At 45.7% G+C, this 14,782-nt stretch overlaps 1 protein-coding gene across 1 annotated transcript; it reads left to right on the forward strand.

Moving 5' to 3' along the window:
• Positions 1 to 12,716: 12,716 nt before the first annotated feature.
• On the forward strand, positions 12,717 to 13,568 carry LOC149438021 (olfactory receptor 52L1-like). Its single transcript, XM_089660334.1, has one exon. The coding sequence runs from the start codon at positions 12,717 to 12,719 to the stop codon at positions 13,566 to 13,568; it is 852 nt and encodes a 283-aa protein (XP_089516460.1).
• The last annotated feature ends 1,214 nt before the right edge of the window (positions 13,569 to 14,782 follow it).

The following is a 14,782-nucleotide window of genomic DNA, read 5'->3' on the forward strand; positions in this document are numbered from 1 at the left end:
TAGGGGTACAAAACATTTATACTTAGTTTTGTTTTTTCAAAATATTTTCTCTGCTAATGAGTAAAGAATTTTTCATTTTGGCTTCTCAGAGAAAATAAACCATAGTGCAGACTCTTTTGCAACTAATACAACATAGAATATATGTATATACATTCTCTCTTTTCATGTGACAACACTGAAGAAATGACACGTTGCTACAATGTGACGTAGTCAGTGTACAGCTTGTATAACATGTAAATTTGCTGTCCCCTCAAAATCACTCAACACACCACCATTAATGTCTAAACCGCTGGCAACAAAAGTGAGTCCACCCCTAAGTGACAAGGTCCAAATTGGGCCCAATTAGCCATTTTCCCTCCCAAGTGTCATGTAGCTCATTAGTGTTACAAGGTCTCAGGTGTGAATGGGGAGCGGGTGTGTTAAATTTGGTGTTATCGCTCTCACTCTCTCATACTGGTCACTGGAAGGTCAACATGGCACCTCATGGCAAAGAACTCTCTGAGGATTTGAAAAAAAGAATTGTTGCTCTACATAAAGATGGCCTAGGCTAGAAGAAGATTGCCAAGATCCTGAAACTGAGCTGCAGCACGGTGGCCAAGACCATACAGCAGTTTAACAGGACAGGTTCCACTCAGAACAGGCCTCGCCATGGCAGACCAAAGAAGTTGAGTGCACATGCTCAGCGTCATATCCAGAGGTTGTCTTTGGGAAATAGACGAATGAGTGCTGCCAGCATTGCTGCAGAGGTTGAAGGGGTGGGGGATCAGCCTGTCAGTGCTCAGACCATACGCCGCACACTGCATCAAATTGGTCTGCATGGCTGTCGTCCCAGAAGGAAGCCTCTTCTAAAGATGATGCACAAGAAAGCCTGCAAACAGTTTGCTGAAGACAAGCAGACTAAGGACAAGGATTACTGGAACCATGTCCTGTGGTCTGATGACACCAAGATCAACTGATTTGGTTCAGATGGTGTCAAGTGTGTGTGGCGGCAACCAGGTAAGGAGTACAAAGACAAGTGTGTCTTGCCTACAGTCAAGCATGGTGGTGGGAATGTCATGGTCTGGGGCTCTATGAGTGCTGCCGGCACTGGGGGGCTACAGTTCATTGAGGGAACCATGAATGCCAACATGTACTGTGACATACTGAAGCAGAGCATGATCCCCTCCCTTCAGAGACTGGGCCACAGGGCAATATTCCAACATAATGACCCCAAACACACCTCCAAGACCACCACTGCCTTGCTAAAGAAGCTGAGGGTAAAGGTGATGGACTGGCCAAGGATGTCTCCAGACCTGAACCCTATTGAACACCTGTGGGTCATCCTCAAACGGAAGGTGGAGGAGCGCAAGGTCTCTAACATCCACCAGCTCCGTGATGTCGTCATGGAGGAGTGGAAGAGTACTCCAGTGGCAACCTGTGAAGCTCTGGTGAACTCCATGCCCAAGAGGGTTAAGGTAGTGCTGGAAAATAATGGCGGCCACACAAAATATTGATACTTTGGGCCCAATTTGGACCTTGTCACTTAGGGGTGGACTCACTTCTGTTGCCAGCGGTTTAGACATTAATGGCGGTGTGTTGAGTTTTTTTGAGGGGACAGCAAATTTACATGTTATACAAGCTGTACACTGACTACGTCACATTGTAGCAAAGTGTCATTTCTTCAGTGTTGTCACATGAAAAGAGAGAATCAAATATTTACAAAATTGTGAGGGGTGAAGTGACTTTTGGAAGATACTGTACGGGTGAAGTGGTGCATTGTCTGACAAAAATGCAGGAGGGACAATATTTTTGGCCATGACTGACACACACACACCATTCTCATGTTTATTTCTTTTGTTTGTATTGGTATGACACAAAAGTGGAGAAATAAAAAGCCAAGTTATTGGCACCCTCCATGTAATATTTGGTAGGACACCCTTTGGAAAAAATAACTGAAATCAATGGCTTTCTGTAACCATCAATGAGTTTCTTCCACCTCTCTACTGGTATTTTGGAGCGCTCTTCTTTCACCAACTGCTCCAGGTCTCTCAGGTTGGAAGGGTTTCTTTTCCCAACTGCTGTTATGAGATCTCTCCACAGGAGCTCTGTGGGATTGAGATCTGAACTCATTGCTGGCCAGTTCAGTCCTCTCCAGCGCTTTGTCTGAAACCATTTCTGGGGGCTTTTTGACGTGTGCTTTGGGTCACTGTCCTGCTGGAAGACCCATGGCCTCTGACGGAGACCCAACTTTCTGACATCAGGCCCTACATTGCACCCCAAAATTCTTTTGTAGTCTTCAGATTTCATAATGCCATCCACACGGTAAGGACATCCAGTGCCTAAAGCAGAAAAGCAACCACAAAACATCAGTGACCCCCCCCACCATGTGTGACTGGAGGGACTGGATTCTTTTCTTTAAAGGCCTCATTTCTTTCTCTGAAATCAGTAGAATGATGGGCTTTACCAAAAAGGTGTCATATTGCTTCATCTTTCCACAGCACATTCTGCCAAAAGGATTTTGGCTTCCTCAGGTAAGTTTTGGCAAACTCCAATCTGGCTGTTTTATGTTTCTGTGGCAGCAGTGGGGTCCTCCTGGGTCTCCCACCATATTTCTGTGTCAGCAGTGGGGTCCTCCTGGGTCTCCTACCATATTTCTGTGTCATCAGTGAGGTCCTCCTGGGTCTCCCACCATATTTCTGTGTCAGCAGTGGGGTCCTCCTGGGTCTCCTACCATATTTCTGTGTCAGCAGTGGGGTCCTCCTGGGTCTCCTACCATATTTCTGTGGCAGCAGTGGGGTGCTCCTGGATCTCCTACCATATTTCTAAGTCAGCAGTGGGGTCCTCCTGGGTCTCCTACCATATTTCTATGTCAGCAGTGGGGTCCTCCTGGGTCTCCTACCATATTTCTGTGGCAGCAGTGGTGTCCTCCTGGCTCTCCCACCATATTTCTGTGTCAGCAGTGGGGTCCTCCTGGGTCTCCCACCATATTTCTGTAGCAGCAGTGGGGTCCTCCTGGGTTTCCCACCATATTTCTGTATCAGCAGTGGGGTCCTCCTGGGTCTCCTACCATATTTCTGTATCAGCAGTGAGGCCCTCCTGGGTCTCCCACCATATTTCTGTGTCAGCAGTGGGGTCCTCCTGGGTCTCCTACCATAGTTCTGTGTCAGCAGTGGGGTCCTCCTGGGTCTCCCACCATAGCGTCCCTTTTCATTCAGATGGGACGTATATTGTGAGCGGACACAGTTGTACCCGGTGCCTGAAGGTCAGCTTGGATTTGTCTGGAAGTTGATCGAGGTTCTTTAGCCACCATTCCAACAATCCTTCGTTGCAATCTTTGATCAGTTTTTCTCTTTTGTCTACGTCCAGGGATATCAGCTACAGCGCGCCATGGGCTGTAAACCTCTTGACAATGTTGCGCACAGTGGACACAGGACCAATAAAGTGTTGCTAACCCCAGGTCCATTTGGCACACAGAAACACACAGCAGAAAGGTTGAGTCCATTTTCACCATTTTAACTGGTTGTCGGTGTGATTTCTATATTGTCAGCTCCTGGTCATTGATACGGGGGAGTTTAATTACAAATGACAGGAGCGTCACAGACTTGGAATGCAATTATTTCTAACAATCTTGAGAATTTGCCAATAATTTTATCCGGTTCATTTTTGGAGCTTTGTGTGGAATGTGTCAGATTTGGCTATTTGTTTCTCAACTTTTGTGTCATACAAATACAAACAAAAGATATAAACACAAGAATGCCAAAACATTTGTAATTGCAACCATTTTCTGGGTGACGTGGTGCATTGTCTGGCAGAAATACAGGGGGGACAATATTTTTGGCCATGACTGTATATATATATATATATAACACAATGTGCATAAAAAGTAAAGAATATCTTCAGAACTGACAGTTTGAAGTGAGGAGAAGATCACAATTATATGAGACTTTCATACTATATATATCTATATATACAGTGCCTTGAAAAAGTCTTCCTCCCCCCTGAAATGCCCCCCATGTTGTCATGTTACAATGTATCCCCCCTTCTCCCTGAAATGCCCCCCATGTTGTCATGTTACAATCTATCCCCCCCTTCTCCCTGAAATGCCCCCCGTGTTGTCATGTTACAATCTATCCCCCCCTTCTCCCTGAAATGCCCCCCATGTTGTCATGTTACAATGTATCCCCCCCTTCTCCCTGAAATGCCCCCCGTGTTGTCATGTGACAATGTATCCCCCCCTTCTCCCTGAAATGCCCCCCATGTTGTCATGTTACAATGTATCCCCCCCTTCTCCCTGAAATGCCCCCCGTGTTGTCATGTTACAATGTATCCCCCCCTTCTCCCTGAAATGCCCCCCGTGTTGTCATGTTACAATGTATCCCCCCCTTCTCCCTGAAGTGTTCCCCGTGTTGTCATGTTACAATGTATCCCCCTCTTCTTCCTGAAATGCCCCCCATGTTGTCATGTTACAAAGTATCCCCCCCTTCTCCCTGAAGTGTTCCCCGTGTTGTCATGTTACAATGTATCCCTCCCTTCTCCCTGAAATGGCCCCCATGTTGTCATGTTACAATGTATCCCTCCCTTCTCCCTGAAATGGCCCCCATGTTGTCATGTTACAATGTATTCCTCCCTTCTCCCTGAAATGCACCCCGTGTTGTCATGTTACAATGTATCCCCCCCTTCTCCCTGAAATGCCCCCCATGTTGTCATGTTACAAAGTATCCCCCCCTTCTCCCTGAAATGCCCCCCATGTTGTCATGTTACAATGTATTCCCCCCTTCTCCCTGAAATGCCCCCCATGTTGTCATGTTACAATGTATTCCCCCCTTCTCCCTGAAATGCCCCCCATGTTGTCATGTTACAAAGTATCCCCCCCTTCTCCCTGAAATGCCCCCCATGTTGTCATGTTACAATGTATCCCCTCCGTCTCCCTGAAATGCCCCCCATGTTGTCATTTTACAATGTATTCCTCCCTTCTCCCTGAAATGCCCCCCATGTTGTCATGTTACAAAGTATCCCTCCCTTCTCCCTGAAATGCCCCCCATGTTGTCATTTTACAATGTATTCCTCCCTTCTCCCTGAAATGCCCCCATGTTGTCATGTTACAAAGTATCCCTCCCTTCTCCCTGAAATGTTCCCCATGTTGTCATGTTACAAAGTATCCCCCCCTTCTCCCTGAAATGTCCCCCGTGTTGTCATGTTACAATGTATCCCCCCCTTCTCCCTGAAATGCCCCCCATGTTGTCATGTTACAATGTATTTTATTGGGATTGGATGTGATGGACCGACACAAAGTGACACATAATTGTGAAGTCGAAGGAAAATGAGAAATGGTTTTCAACATTTGTGACCAATAAATCTGTGAAAAGTGTGGCGGCATTTGTATTCGGCCCCCGGAGTCAATCCTTTGTAGGACCCCCATTGGCTGCAATTCCAGCTGCGAGTCTTTTTGGGGATTCTGAAGGACTCTCTGCACACTGGTATATACCCTTTCAAGCAAACTATGCTTGAAAGGGTATATACCAGTGTGCAGAGGGTCCTTCAGAATTTCTAGAGTTAATGTGGTTACACCCCTTTAGCACCTGATGGATAAATGCATGCACTAGCTGTATGGATTTGAGCACAGGGATCTCTTGTTTGTTCTCTTTTTGGGGATGTCTCTTTGCACATCTACAGAGGGACATTTCTGCCCATTCTTATTTGCAGAATCGCTCAAGCTCTGTCAGATTGGATGGAGAGCGTCTGGGAACAGCAATCTTCAGGTCTGGCCACAGATTCTCCATTGGATTTGGGTCTGGACTGTGACCGGGCCATTCTAACACATGAAGATGTTTTGATCTGAACCATTCCATTGTAGCTCTGGCTGGATGTTTTTCAGGTCGTTGTCCTGCTGGAAGGGGAACCTCTGCCCCGCTCAAGTCTTTTGCAGACTCTAACAGGTTTTCTTCTAAGATTGCTCTGTATTTGGCTCCATCCATCCTCCCATCGACTCTGACCAGCTTCCCTGTCCCTGCTGAAGAAAAGCACCCCCGCCACATGATGCTGCCACCGCCATGTTTCACAGTAGGGATGGTGTGTTCAGGGTGATGTGCAGTTTTAGTTTTCCGCTACACATAGCATTTTGCTTTTAAGCCAAAAATTTCAATTTTGTTCTCCTCTGACCAGAGGATGATTGCTGTGTCCCCCACATGGCTTCTCACAAACTGCAAACAGGACTTCTTATGGCTTTCTTTCCACAATGGCTTTCTTCTTGCCACTCTTCCATAAAGGCCAGATTTGTGGAGTGCTGACTAATAGTTCTCCTGTGGACAGATTCTCCCACCTGAGCTGTGGATCTCTGCAGCTCCTGCAGAGTTCCCATGGGCCTCTTGGCTGCTTCTCTGATGAATGCTCTCCTTGCCCAGCTCAGTTTAGGTGGACGGCCATGTCTTGGTAGGTTTGCAGTTGTGTCATACGCTTTCCATTTTCGTATGATGGATTGAACAGTGCTCCGTGAGATGTTTACAGCTTGATATTTTTTTATAACCTAACGCTGCTTTAAACTTCTCCACAGCTTTGTCCCTGACCTGTCTGGTGTGTTCCTTGGCCTTCATGATGCTGTTTGTTCACGAATGTTCTCTAACAAACCTCTGAGGGCTTCAAAGAACAGCTGTATTTATACTGAGATCACATGACACACAGGTGGACTCTATTTACTAATTAGGTGACTTCTGAAGGCAATTGGTTCCACTAGATTTTAGTTAGGGGGATCAGAGTAAAGGGGGCTGAATACAAATGCTGCCACACTTTTCAGATATTTGTAAACATTTTTGAAAACCATTTATTATTTCCTTCCACTTCACAATTATGTGCCACTTTGTGTTAGTCTATCACATAAAATCCCAATAAAATACATTGCTAAAAAAAATAAAGGAAGACTTTGTAATCAGAGTCTAGCATCAAGTCAATTAAACTCCTGGGATATGGATCTGGTCAGGTAAGTAGCAGAGGGGGTTGTTCATCAGTTTCAGCTGCTTTAGTGGTAATGAAATTAACAACAGGTGCACTAGATGGGCAACAATGAGACGACCCCCAAAACAGGAATGGTTTTACAGGTGGAGGCCACTGAAATTTTTTTCCCTACTCATCTATTTTGACTGTTTTTAACTAGTTTTGCATTTGGCTAGGGTCGGTGTCACTACTGGTAGCATGAGGCCATACCTGGACCCTACAGAGGTTGCACAGGCAGTCCAGCTCCTCCAGGATGGCACATCAATACGTGTCATTGCCAGAAGGTTTGCTGTGTCTCCCAGCACAGTCTCAAGAGCATGAAGGAAATTCCAGGAGACAGGAAGTTACTCTAGGAGAGCTGGACAGGGCCGTAGAAGGTCTTTAACCCATCAGCAGCACCGGTATCTGCTCCTTTGTGCAAGGAGGAACAGGATGAGCACTGCCAGAGCCCTACAAAATGACCTCCAGCAGGCTACTGGTGTGAATGTCTCTGACCAAACAATCAGAAACAGAGTTCATGAGGGGGGCATGAGGGCCCGACGTCCTCTAGTGGGCCCTGTGCTCACTGCCCGGCATCATAGAGCTGGGTTGGCATTTGCCATTGAACCCCAAAATTGGCAGGTCCACCACTGGCACCCTGTGCTTTTCACAGATGAGAGCAGGTTCACCCTGAGCACATGTGACAGCCGTGAAAGGGTCTGGAGAAGCCGTGGAGAAGGTTCTGCTGCCTGTAACATGGTTCAGTATGACCGTTTTCGTGGTGGGTCAGTGTAGACCTCTACAGGCTAGACCAGGGGTGGGCAATCTTTTGACTTGAGGGCCGCAATGGGTTCATATATTGGACCCGGGGGCCAGACCAAGAGTAGATGAATGATGTGTATGTGTCATCCATAGTAAGTATAGTAATATTCCCCCATAGTAAGCATAGTAATTAATCCCCCATATAGTAATTCATCCCCCATAGTAATTCATCCCCCATATAGTAATTCATCCCCCATATAGTAATTCATCCCCCATAGTAATTCATCCCCCATAGTAATTCATCCCCCATATAGTAATTCATCCTCCATATAGTAATTCATCCCCCATAGTAATTCATCCCCCCTATAGTAATTCATCCCCCATATAGTTATTCATCCCCCATAGTAATTCATCCCCCCTATAGTAATTCATCCCCCATATAGTAATTCATCCCCCATAGTAATTCATCCCCCCTATAGTATCCCCCATATAGTAATTCATCCCCCATATAGTAATTCATCCCCATATAGTAATTCATCCCCCATATAGTAATTCATCCCCCATATAGTAATTCATCCCCCATAGTAATTCATCCCCCCTATAGTAATTCATCCCCCCTATAGTAATTCATCCCCCATATAGTAATTCATCCCCCCTATAGTAATTCATCCCCCATATAGTAATTCATCCCCCATATAATAATTCATCCCCCCTATAGTAATTCATCCCCCATAGTAATTCATCCCCCCTATAGTATCCCCCATATAGTAATTCATCCCCCCTATAGTAATTCATTCCCCCTATAGTAATTCATCCCCCCTATAGTAATTCATTCCCCATATTGTGTCAATTCACTTACCTTTGCTCCGCGCGTTCCTCTCGCCGTGTTCCCGCGCCGTTCCGGTCTTCAGGGCGGACTGTGAGAGGAGCCTAGCTCCCCTGCTGCCCCGCTCCTCACGCTGCCCCGCCTACACACATCCTGACAGGCAATGTTTGCCACGCTCCGCGGGCCGGATTACAAGGTCCGCGGGCCGTAGTTTGCCCATTGCTGGGCTAGACAATGGCACCCTGACTGCCATTAGGTATCGGGATAAAATTCTTGGACCCATTGTCAGACCCTACGCTGGTGCGGTGGGTCCTGGGTTCCTCCTGGTGCGGTGGGTCCTGGGTTCCTCCTGGTGTGGTGGGTCCTGGGTTCCTCCTGCTGCGGTGGGTCCTGGGTTCCTCCTGGTGCACGACAATGCCCGGCCTCATGTGGTGAGAGTATGCAGGCAGTTCCTGGAGGAAGAAGGAATTGACACCATTGAATGGCCCCCCACGTGTGCCTGAACGGACATCCGATGCCACCAAGTTGCACCTCAGACTGTCCAGGAGCTCAGTGATGCCCTGGTCCAGATCTGGGAGGAAATCCCCCAGGACACCATCCGTGGTCTCGTTAGGACCCTCCCCCGACATTGTCAGGCATGCATACAAGCACGTGGTGCACAGTCTAATATTCACTTTTCTTCAATTTTTTTAGAGGAACAACACAAATTTGATAAATTTTTCTGCATGTTTTGATTTGGAATAGAATGTGTCGTGTTCACAATGCATTTGTGTGGATGGAAAGAAAAGCTATTAGAAGGATTTTCAGCTTTATTCACTTTTTTCAACACACTGCTAATATTTTGAACACAACTGTATATAAAAAATTTTTTTGCCCATTTTTTTTGGCACTTTTATTATTTAAAATAAATAAAAGCACTTTAATGTTTCATTTATAGGGGGGTATGATGGTTTAAGGGATTTAGGGATTTTATAAGATGATTTGTGATTAAAAAAAACAGCATAACCTGTATTAATAATTCTTGTACTAAGTCCCATTTGGCTTTTTTTTTTAGTACATCCGCAGAATAACTCGGCCACGAGCGGACACCAGATGAACATAACAACCCTTGTTTATGCTGGCCTGAGAAAATGAAAAAAACATTTATTCTAAGTATCCCCCATTGGCACTTCTGCTCTGGCTAGAGTCTATCAATCCCCGGAGGTCAAAGGGTAATTATTACTAGATAAATATTCCCTTATTACTTCCCAATTAGAAAAATTTAGAAAATGCTTTGAAAAGAATCACCCACCGGACTAAGACTAATAGCTGCCCTGCTATAAATAGGGGTGCATATGCACCTCAGCGGCAGAATGAAAAGGACTTCAGCCGAGGAAATCACACCCACATTATGTAAAAATAGGCAAGTCATTTTTTTTTATTTTGTATTTCGGTTGCGTTAGGAAATGTTACAGGGCATTTTAAAGGTTCAACCTGCTTAATATATATATATATATATATATATATATATATATATATAAACATATATACACATATATACACACAATGAAGGAAATGTGTATTTGATCCCCTGCTGACTTTGAATGTTTGCCCACTCACTGCGGTGCAGTTGTCCTGTCCCCTTAGCAGAAGAAAACCCCCAAAGCAGAATGTTTCCACCACCATGTTTCACAGTTGGGATGGTGTTCTTGGGGTCATAGGCAGCATTCCTCCTCCTCCAAACATGGCGAGTTGAGTTGACGCTAAAGAGCTGGATTTTTGGTCTCATCTGACCACATCACTTTCCACCAGTCCTCCTCTGCATTATTCAGATGTTCAGTGGCAGACTTCAGACGGGCCTGGACATGTGCTTTCTTGAGCAGAGGGACCTTGCGGGCACTGCAGGATTTCAGTCCTTGTCGGCGTAGTGTGTTACCAATTGTTTTCTTGGTGACTGTGGTCCCAGCTGCCTGGAGATCATTGACAAGATCCTCACGTGTAGTTCTGGGATGATTCCTCACTGTTCTCATGATCATTGACATTCCACGAGGTGAGATCTTGCATGGTGCACCAGACCTAGGGAGACTGACACTTGTTTTGTGTTTCTTCCATTTGTGAATGATTGCACCAACTGTTGTCACCTTCTCACCAAGCTGCTTGGCCATAGTTTGGTAGCCCAGTCCAGCCTTGTGTAGGTCTACAATCTTGTCCCTGACATCCTTGGACAGCTCTTTGGTCTTTGCCATGGTGGAGAGTTTGAAATCTGATGGTTTGATTGCTCCTGTGGACAGGTGTCTTTTATACAGGGAACACAATGAGATTAGCAGCACTCCCTTTAAGAGACTGCTTCTAATCTCAGCTTGTTACCTGTATGAAAGACACCTGGTAGCCAGAAATCCTGCTGAATGATAGGGGATCAAATCCTTCTTTCCCTCATGAACATGCAGATCAGTCATTTGTTAGACATGCATTTCTGCTGAATTTTTTGTTGACATTCTGTCTCTCAATACGCCTACCATTCGATTTTTAGATCGATCATTTCTTTGTGAGTGATCACACATTCGAAATCTATACACACACACACATTTATATTTATATATATATATATATATATATATATATATACACACACACACACAGTATATTTATTGAAATATATTAAATATGGCCAAAAATTGTAGTATTTAAAATATATGTCAATATATTTGGGAAGAATATTTTAAAAATATATTTCAAATATATTTTTCTTCTATATGGGGTGTGGTAACAGTTTTGGGAAGGTGCTTTTCTGTTCCAGTATGACTGTACCCTCGTGTACAAAGCCAGAGCCATGAAGACATGGATTGATGGGCTTGCAGAATGGCTCAAGCTCTGTCAGATTGGATGGAGAGCGTCTGGGAACAGCAATTTTCAGGTCTGGCCACAGATTCTCCATTGGATTTGGGTCTTGACTGTGACTGGGCCATTCTAACACATGAAGATGCTTTGATCTGATCCATTCCATTGTAGCTCTGGCTGGATGTTTTGGGGTGGTTGTCCTGCTGGAAGGAAACCTCTGCCCCGGTCTCAAGTCTTTTGCAGACTGTAACAGGTTTTTTTCTAAGATTGCCCTGTATTTGGCTCCATCCATCTTCCCATCAACTCTGACCAGCTTCCCTGTCCCTGTTGAAGAAAAGCATCCCCACCACATGATGCTGCCACCACCATGTTCCACGTTGGGGATGGTGTGTTCAGGGTGATGGGCAGTATTAGTTTTCCCCCACACATAGCGTTTTGCTTTTAGGCCAAAAAGTTCCATTTTGGTCTCCTCTGACCAGAGCACCTTCTTCCACATGTTTGCTGTGTCCCCCACATGGCTTCTCACAAACTGCAAACGGAACTTCTTATGGCTTTCTTCTTGCCACTCTTCTATAAAGACCAGATTTGTGGAGTGCATGACTAATAGTTGTCCTGTGGACAGATTCTCCCCCTGAACTGTGGATCTCTGCAGCTTCTCCTGAGTTCCCACGGGTCTTTTGGCTGTTTCTCTGATGAATGCTCTCCTTGCCCGGCTGGTCAGTTTAGGTGGACGGCCATGTCTTGGTAGGTTTGCAGTTGTGCTGTACTCTTTCCATTTTCGGATGATGGATTAAACAGTGCTCTGTGAGATGTTCAAAGCTTGCGATATTTTTTTTATAACCTAACGCTGCTTTAAACTTATCTACAACTTTATCCCTGACCTGTCTGGTGTGTTCCTTGGCCTTCATGATGCTGTTTGTTCACTAATAATCTCTAACAAACCTCTGAGGGCTTCACAGAACAGTTGTATTTATACTGAGATCACATGACACACAGGGGGACTCTATTTAATGCGGTGATAATAAGAAGGTGACTTCTGAAGGCATTTGGTTCCACTAGATTTTAGTTCGGGGTAACCTAACCCTGCTTTAAACGTCTCCACAACTTTATCCCTGACCCGTCTGGTGTGTTCAGGGTGATGTGAAATATTAGCTTTCCACCACACATAGCGTTTTGCTTTTAGGCCAAAAAGTTTGATTTTGAGTTTGATCTCAGGAGGTTGAGAAAACAGAATATTGAAAATGGTCCAAACCTAGGTTAGGTCTACCAGATTGAGACAGTCAGGATCTTTCAGTACTAGAATGGTACCACTAATCACATAAAGCTGTGTGTTTCAACTTTCACTTTTCACTTTTCAGCTGTGAAGATGAACTCATCGGATTTGTATGGCCCAATGCCTCCCGAGTTTGTTCTGGTGGGCCTGTCATGGATCGGTGGCCAGAAGCAGTTGGCCGCATTCATGTTCCTGTTGATGTATCTGATAACAGTCCTAGCCAACTGCTCCATAATTACACTGGTGAAGACGGACAGGAAGCTCCATGAACCCATGCACATATTCATATCTCTACTGGCACTGATAGACCTCAGTGTGTGCTCCTCCGTCATTCCGAAAGCTCTAGCAATTTTGTTGTTCGGTTCCAACACCATCAGCAGCATTTCTTGCCTGGTCCAGATGTACGTCTTATATGTAATGTTGGGAACTCAGTCTTCCCTCTTTGCTCTCATGTCCTTCGACAGGTACGTGGCCATATGCCACCCTCTCCGTCACTCCATAATAATGAGAAGCTCCTTTATCGTGAAATCCATGATGTTCATCATCTCACGTTCTACTGTTCTGCTGATTCCCATTCCTGCACTGGCAGCCCACATGACTTACTGCAAGGTCAACATAATTCGTCATGCACACTGCGAATACATTGAAATTATAGCGCTTTGGTGTGGAGGCGTGACCACCGCAGTTGTCTATATGATCGTCCTCGTCTGCCTCTTCCCTGGAGGGGACAACACGCTGGTCATTTTCTCCTACGTCAACATCCTGAACGTCATTCACAAGCTCCGGTCTTCCCAAGCTCGCTGGAAGACGTTGAACACTTGCAGCTCTCATGCCATCTTGCTCTCCTTGTTTTACGTCTCTTCGGCCTTCCCGCTCTTTCTGTTCCTCTATTATCCGGATTCTCCTCTGTATCTGAAGACAACAGCCGAGATTCTGAGTGTTTGACTCCTGCCGATGATGAACCCAATCGTGTATGGTGTGAAGACCAAGGAAATTCAAGATGGATTCAGAAGGCTTTACTGGAAAATATTCAGGCTCAACGCCCAATAGAGAGAGGGAAAAGTAAAGGGGTCAGCTTACACAAAAGTGATATGTTAGCATGGGCTGGAGGATCGAGGTTTTTTTTAAAAATAATTTTAAAGCGTAACTCCACTTTCATTTAAAGGGAAACTCCACTTTCGTGGACAAAAAAAATAGTATATACACAAGCCATGCTGTCATGTATCTCCTTCTCACCCAGCCCGGCATGCCTTTGACAGATTCCTAATGCCTAGGGGTTGGGAAAGGGCTGCCCAATCATGTGACCACTCTGATTGGCTGTCACAGTAGTCACATGATCAGGAGCTTGTCCCCCCGTCTCCTGATCACTGCTAGGTCACTGTATTGGGAGTGTGCAGTGAGTGCGCTATCAACACAGAAACCTTGGCCTCCCATGGATGATAAAGGGTTTCAGATGCCAGGAGGCGGGGGCGGGGTTTTAGGATCATGTGACTGCCGTGATTCACTGTCACAAGATCGGAAGAGGTCCCGATCACAAGGGGAGATTGGGACCTTTCCATGAGACACCGACACATGTGCTGGGAGTGCACAGGGCGTGAGCTCTCAGCACATATGTGTTTTCAAATGGTACACAAATATGTGGCTGCTCGGCTTTAAGGCCCAGCCGTCAAGAAGCCGCATATTTGCGTACGTTAGGGGGTCACGGGGTTGAGATAGCATGCAGAAAGGTTAGGATCCCTGTCAGGTTTCTGTTGCTCAAGAACAGGCCATTTTTTTCTCAGAGAATAGGTGCAGGAACGCCCCGGTTCCAAGTCACACCTTGTCTCCGCCCCCTACCCACCTCTGAGCAAAGTTCCCCGGTTCCACCTCCGAGCAACATTCCTCGGTTCCACCCCCTACCCACCTCTGAGCAACGTTCCTCGGTTCCACCCCCTACCGAACTCTGAGCAATGTTCCCCGGTTCCACCCTCTATCCACCTCTGAGCAACGTTCCTCGGTTCCACCCCCTACCCACCTCTGAGCAACGTTCCTCGTTCCACCTCCCAGTACCACCTCTTTTAGAGAACATAAAACCAAAAATCTTTTTGTGGTGCTAAGTAATTTAACGATAACAAGAAAAGCAGTAATATAGATCCCCTGAAGCTAGCGATAATAGACCC

The sequence above is a fragment of the Staurois parvus genome, unplaced genomic scaffold (assembly GCF_062004578.1).
Source record: "Staurois parvus isolate SC_StPar_1 unplaced genomic scaffold, SC_StPar_1.0 ptg001225l, whole genome shotgun sequence".
NCBI lineage: Eukaryota > Metazoa > Chordata > Amphibia > Anura > Ranidae > Staurois > Staurois parvus.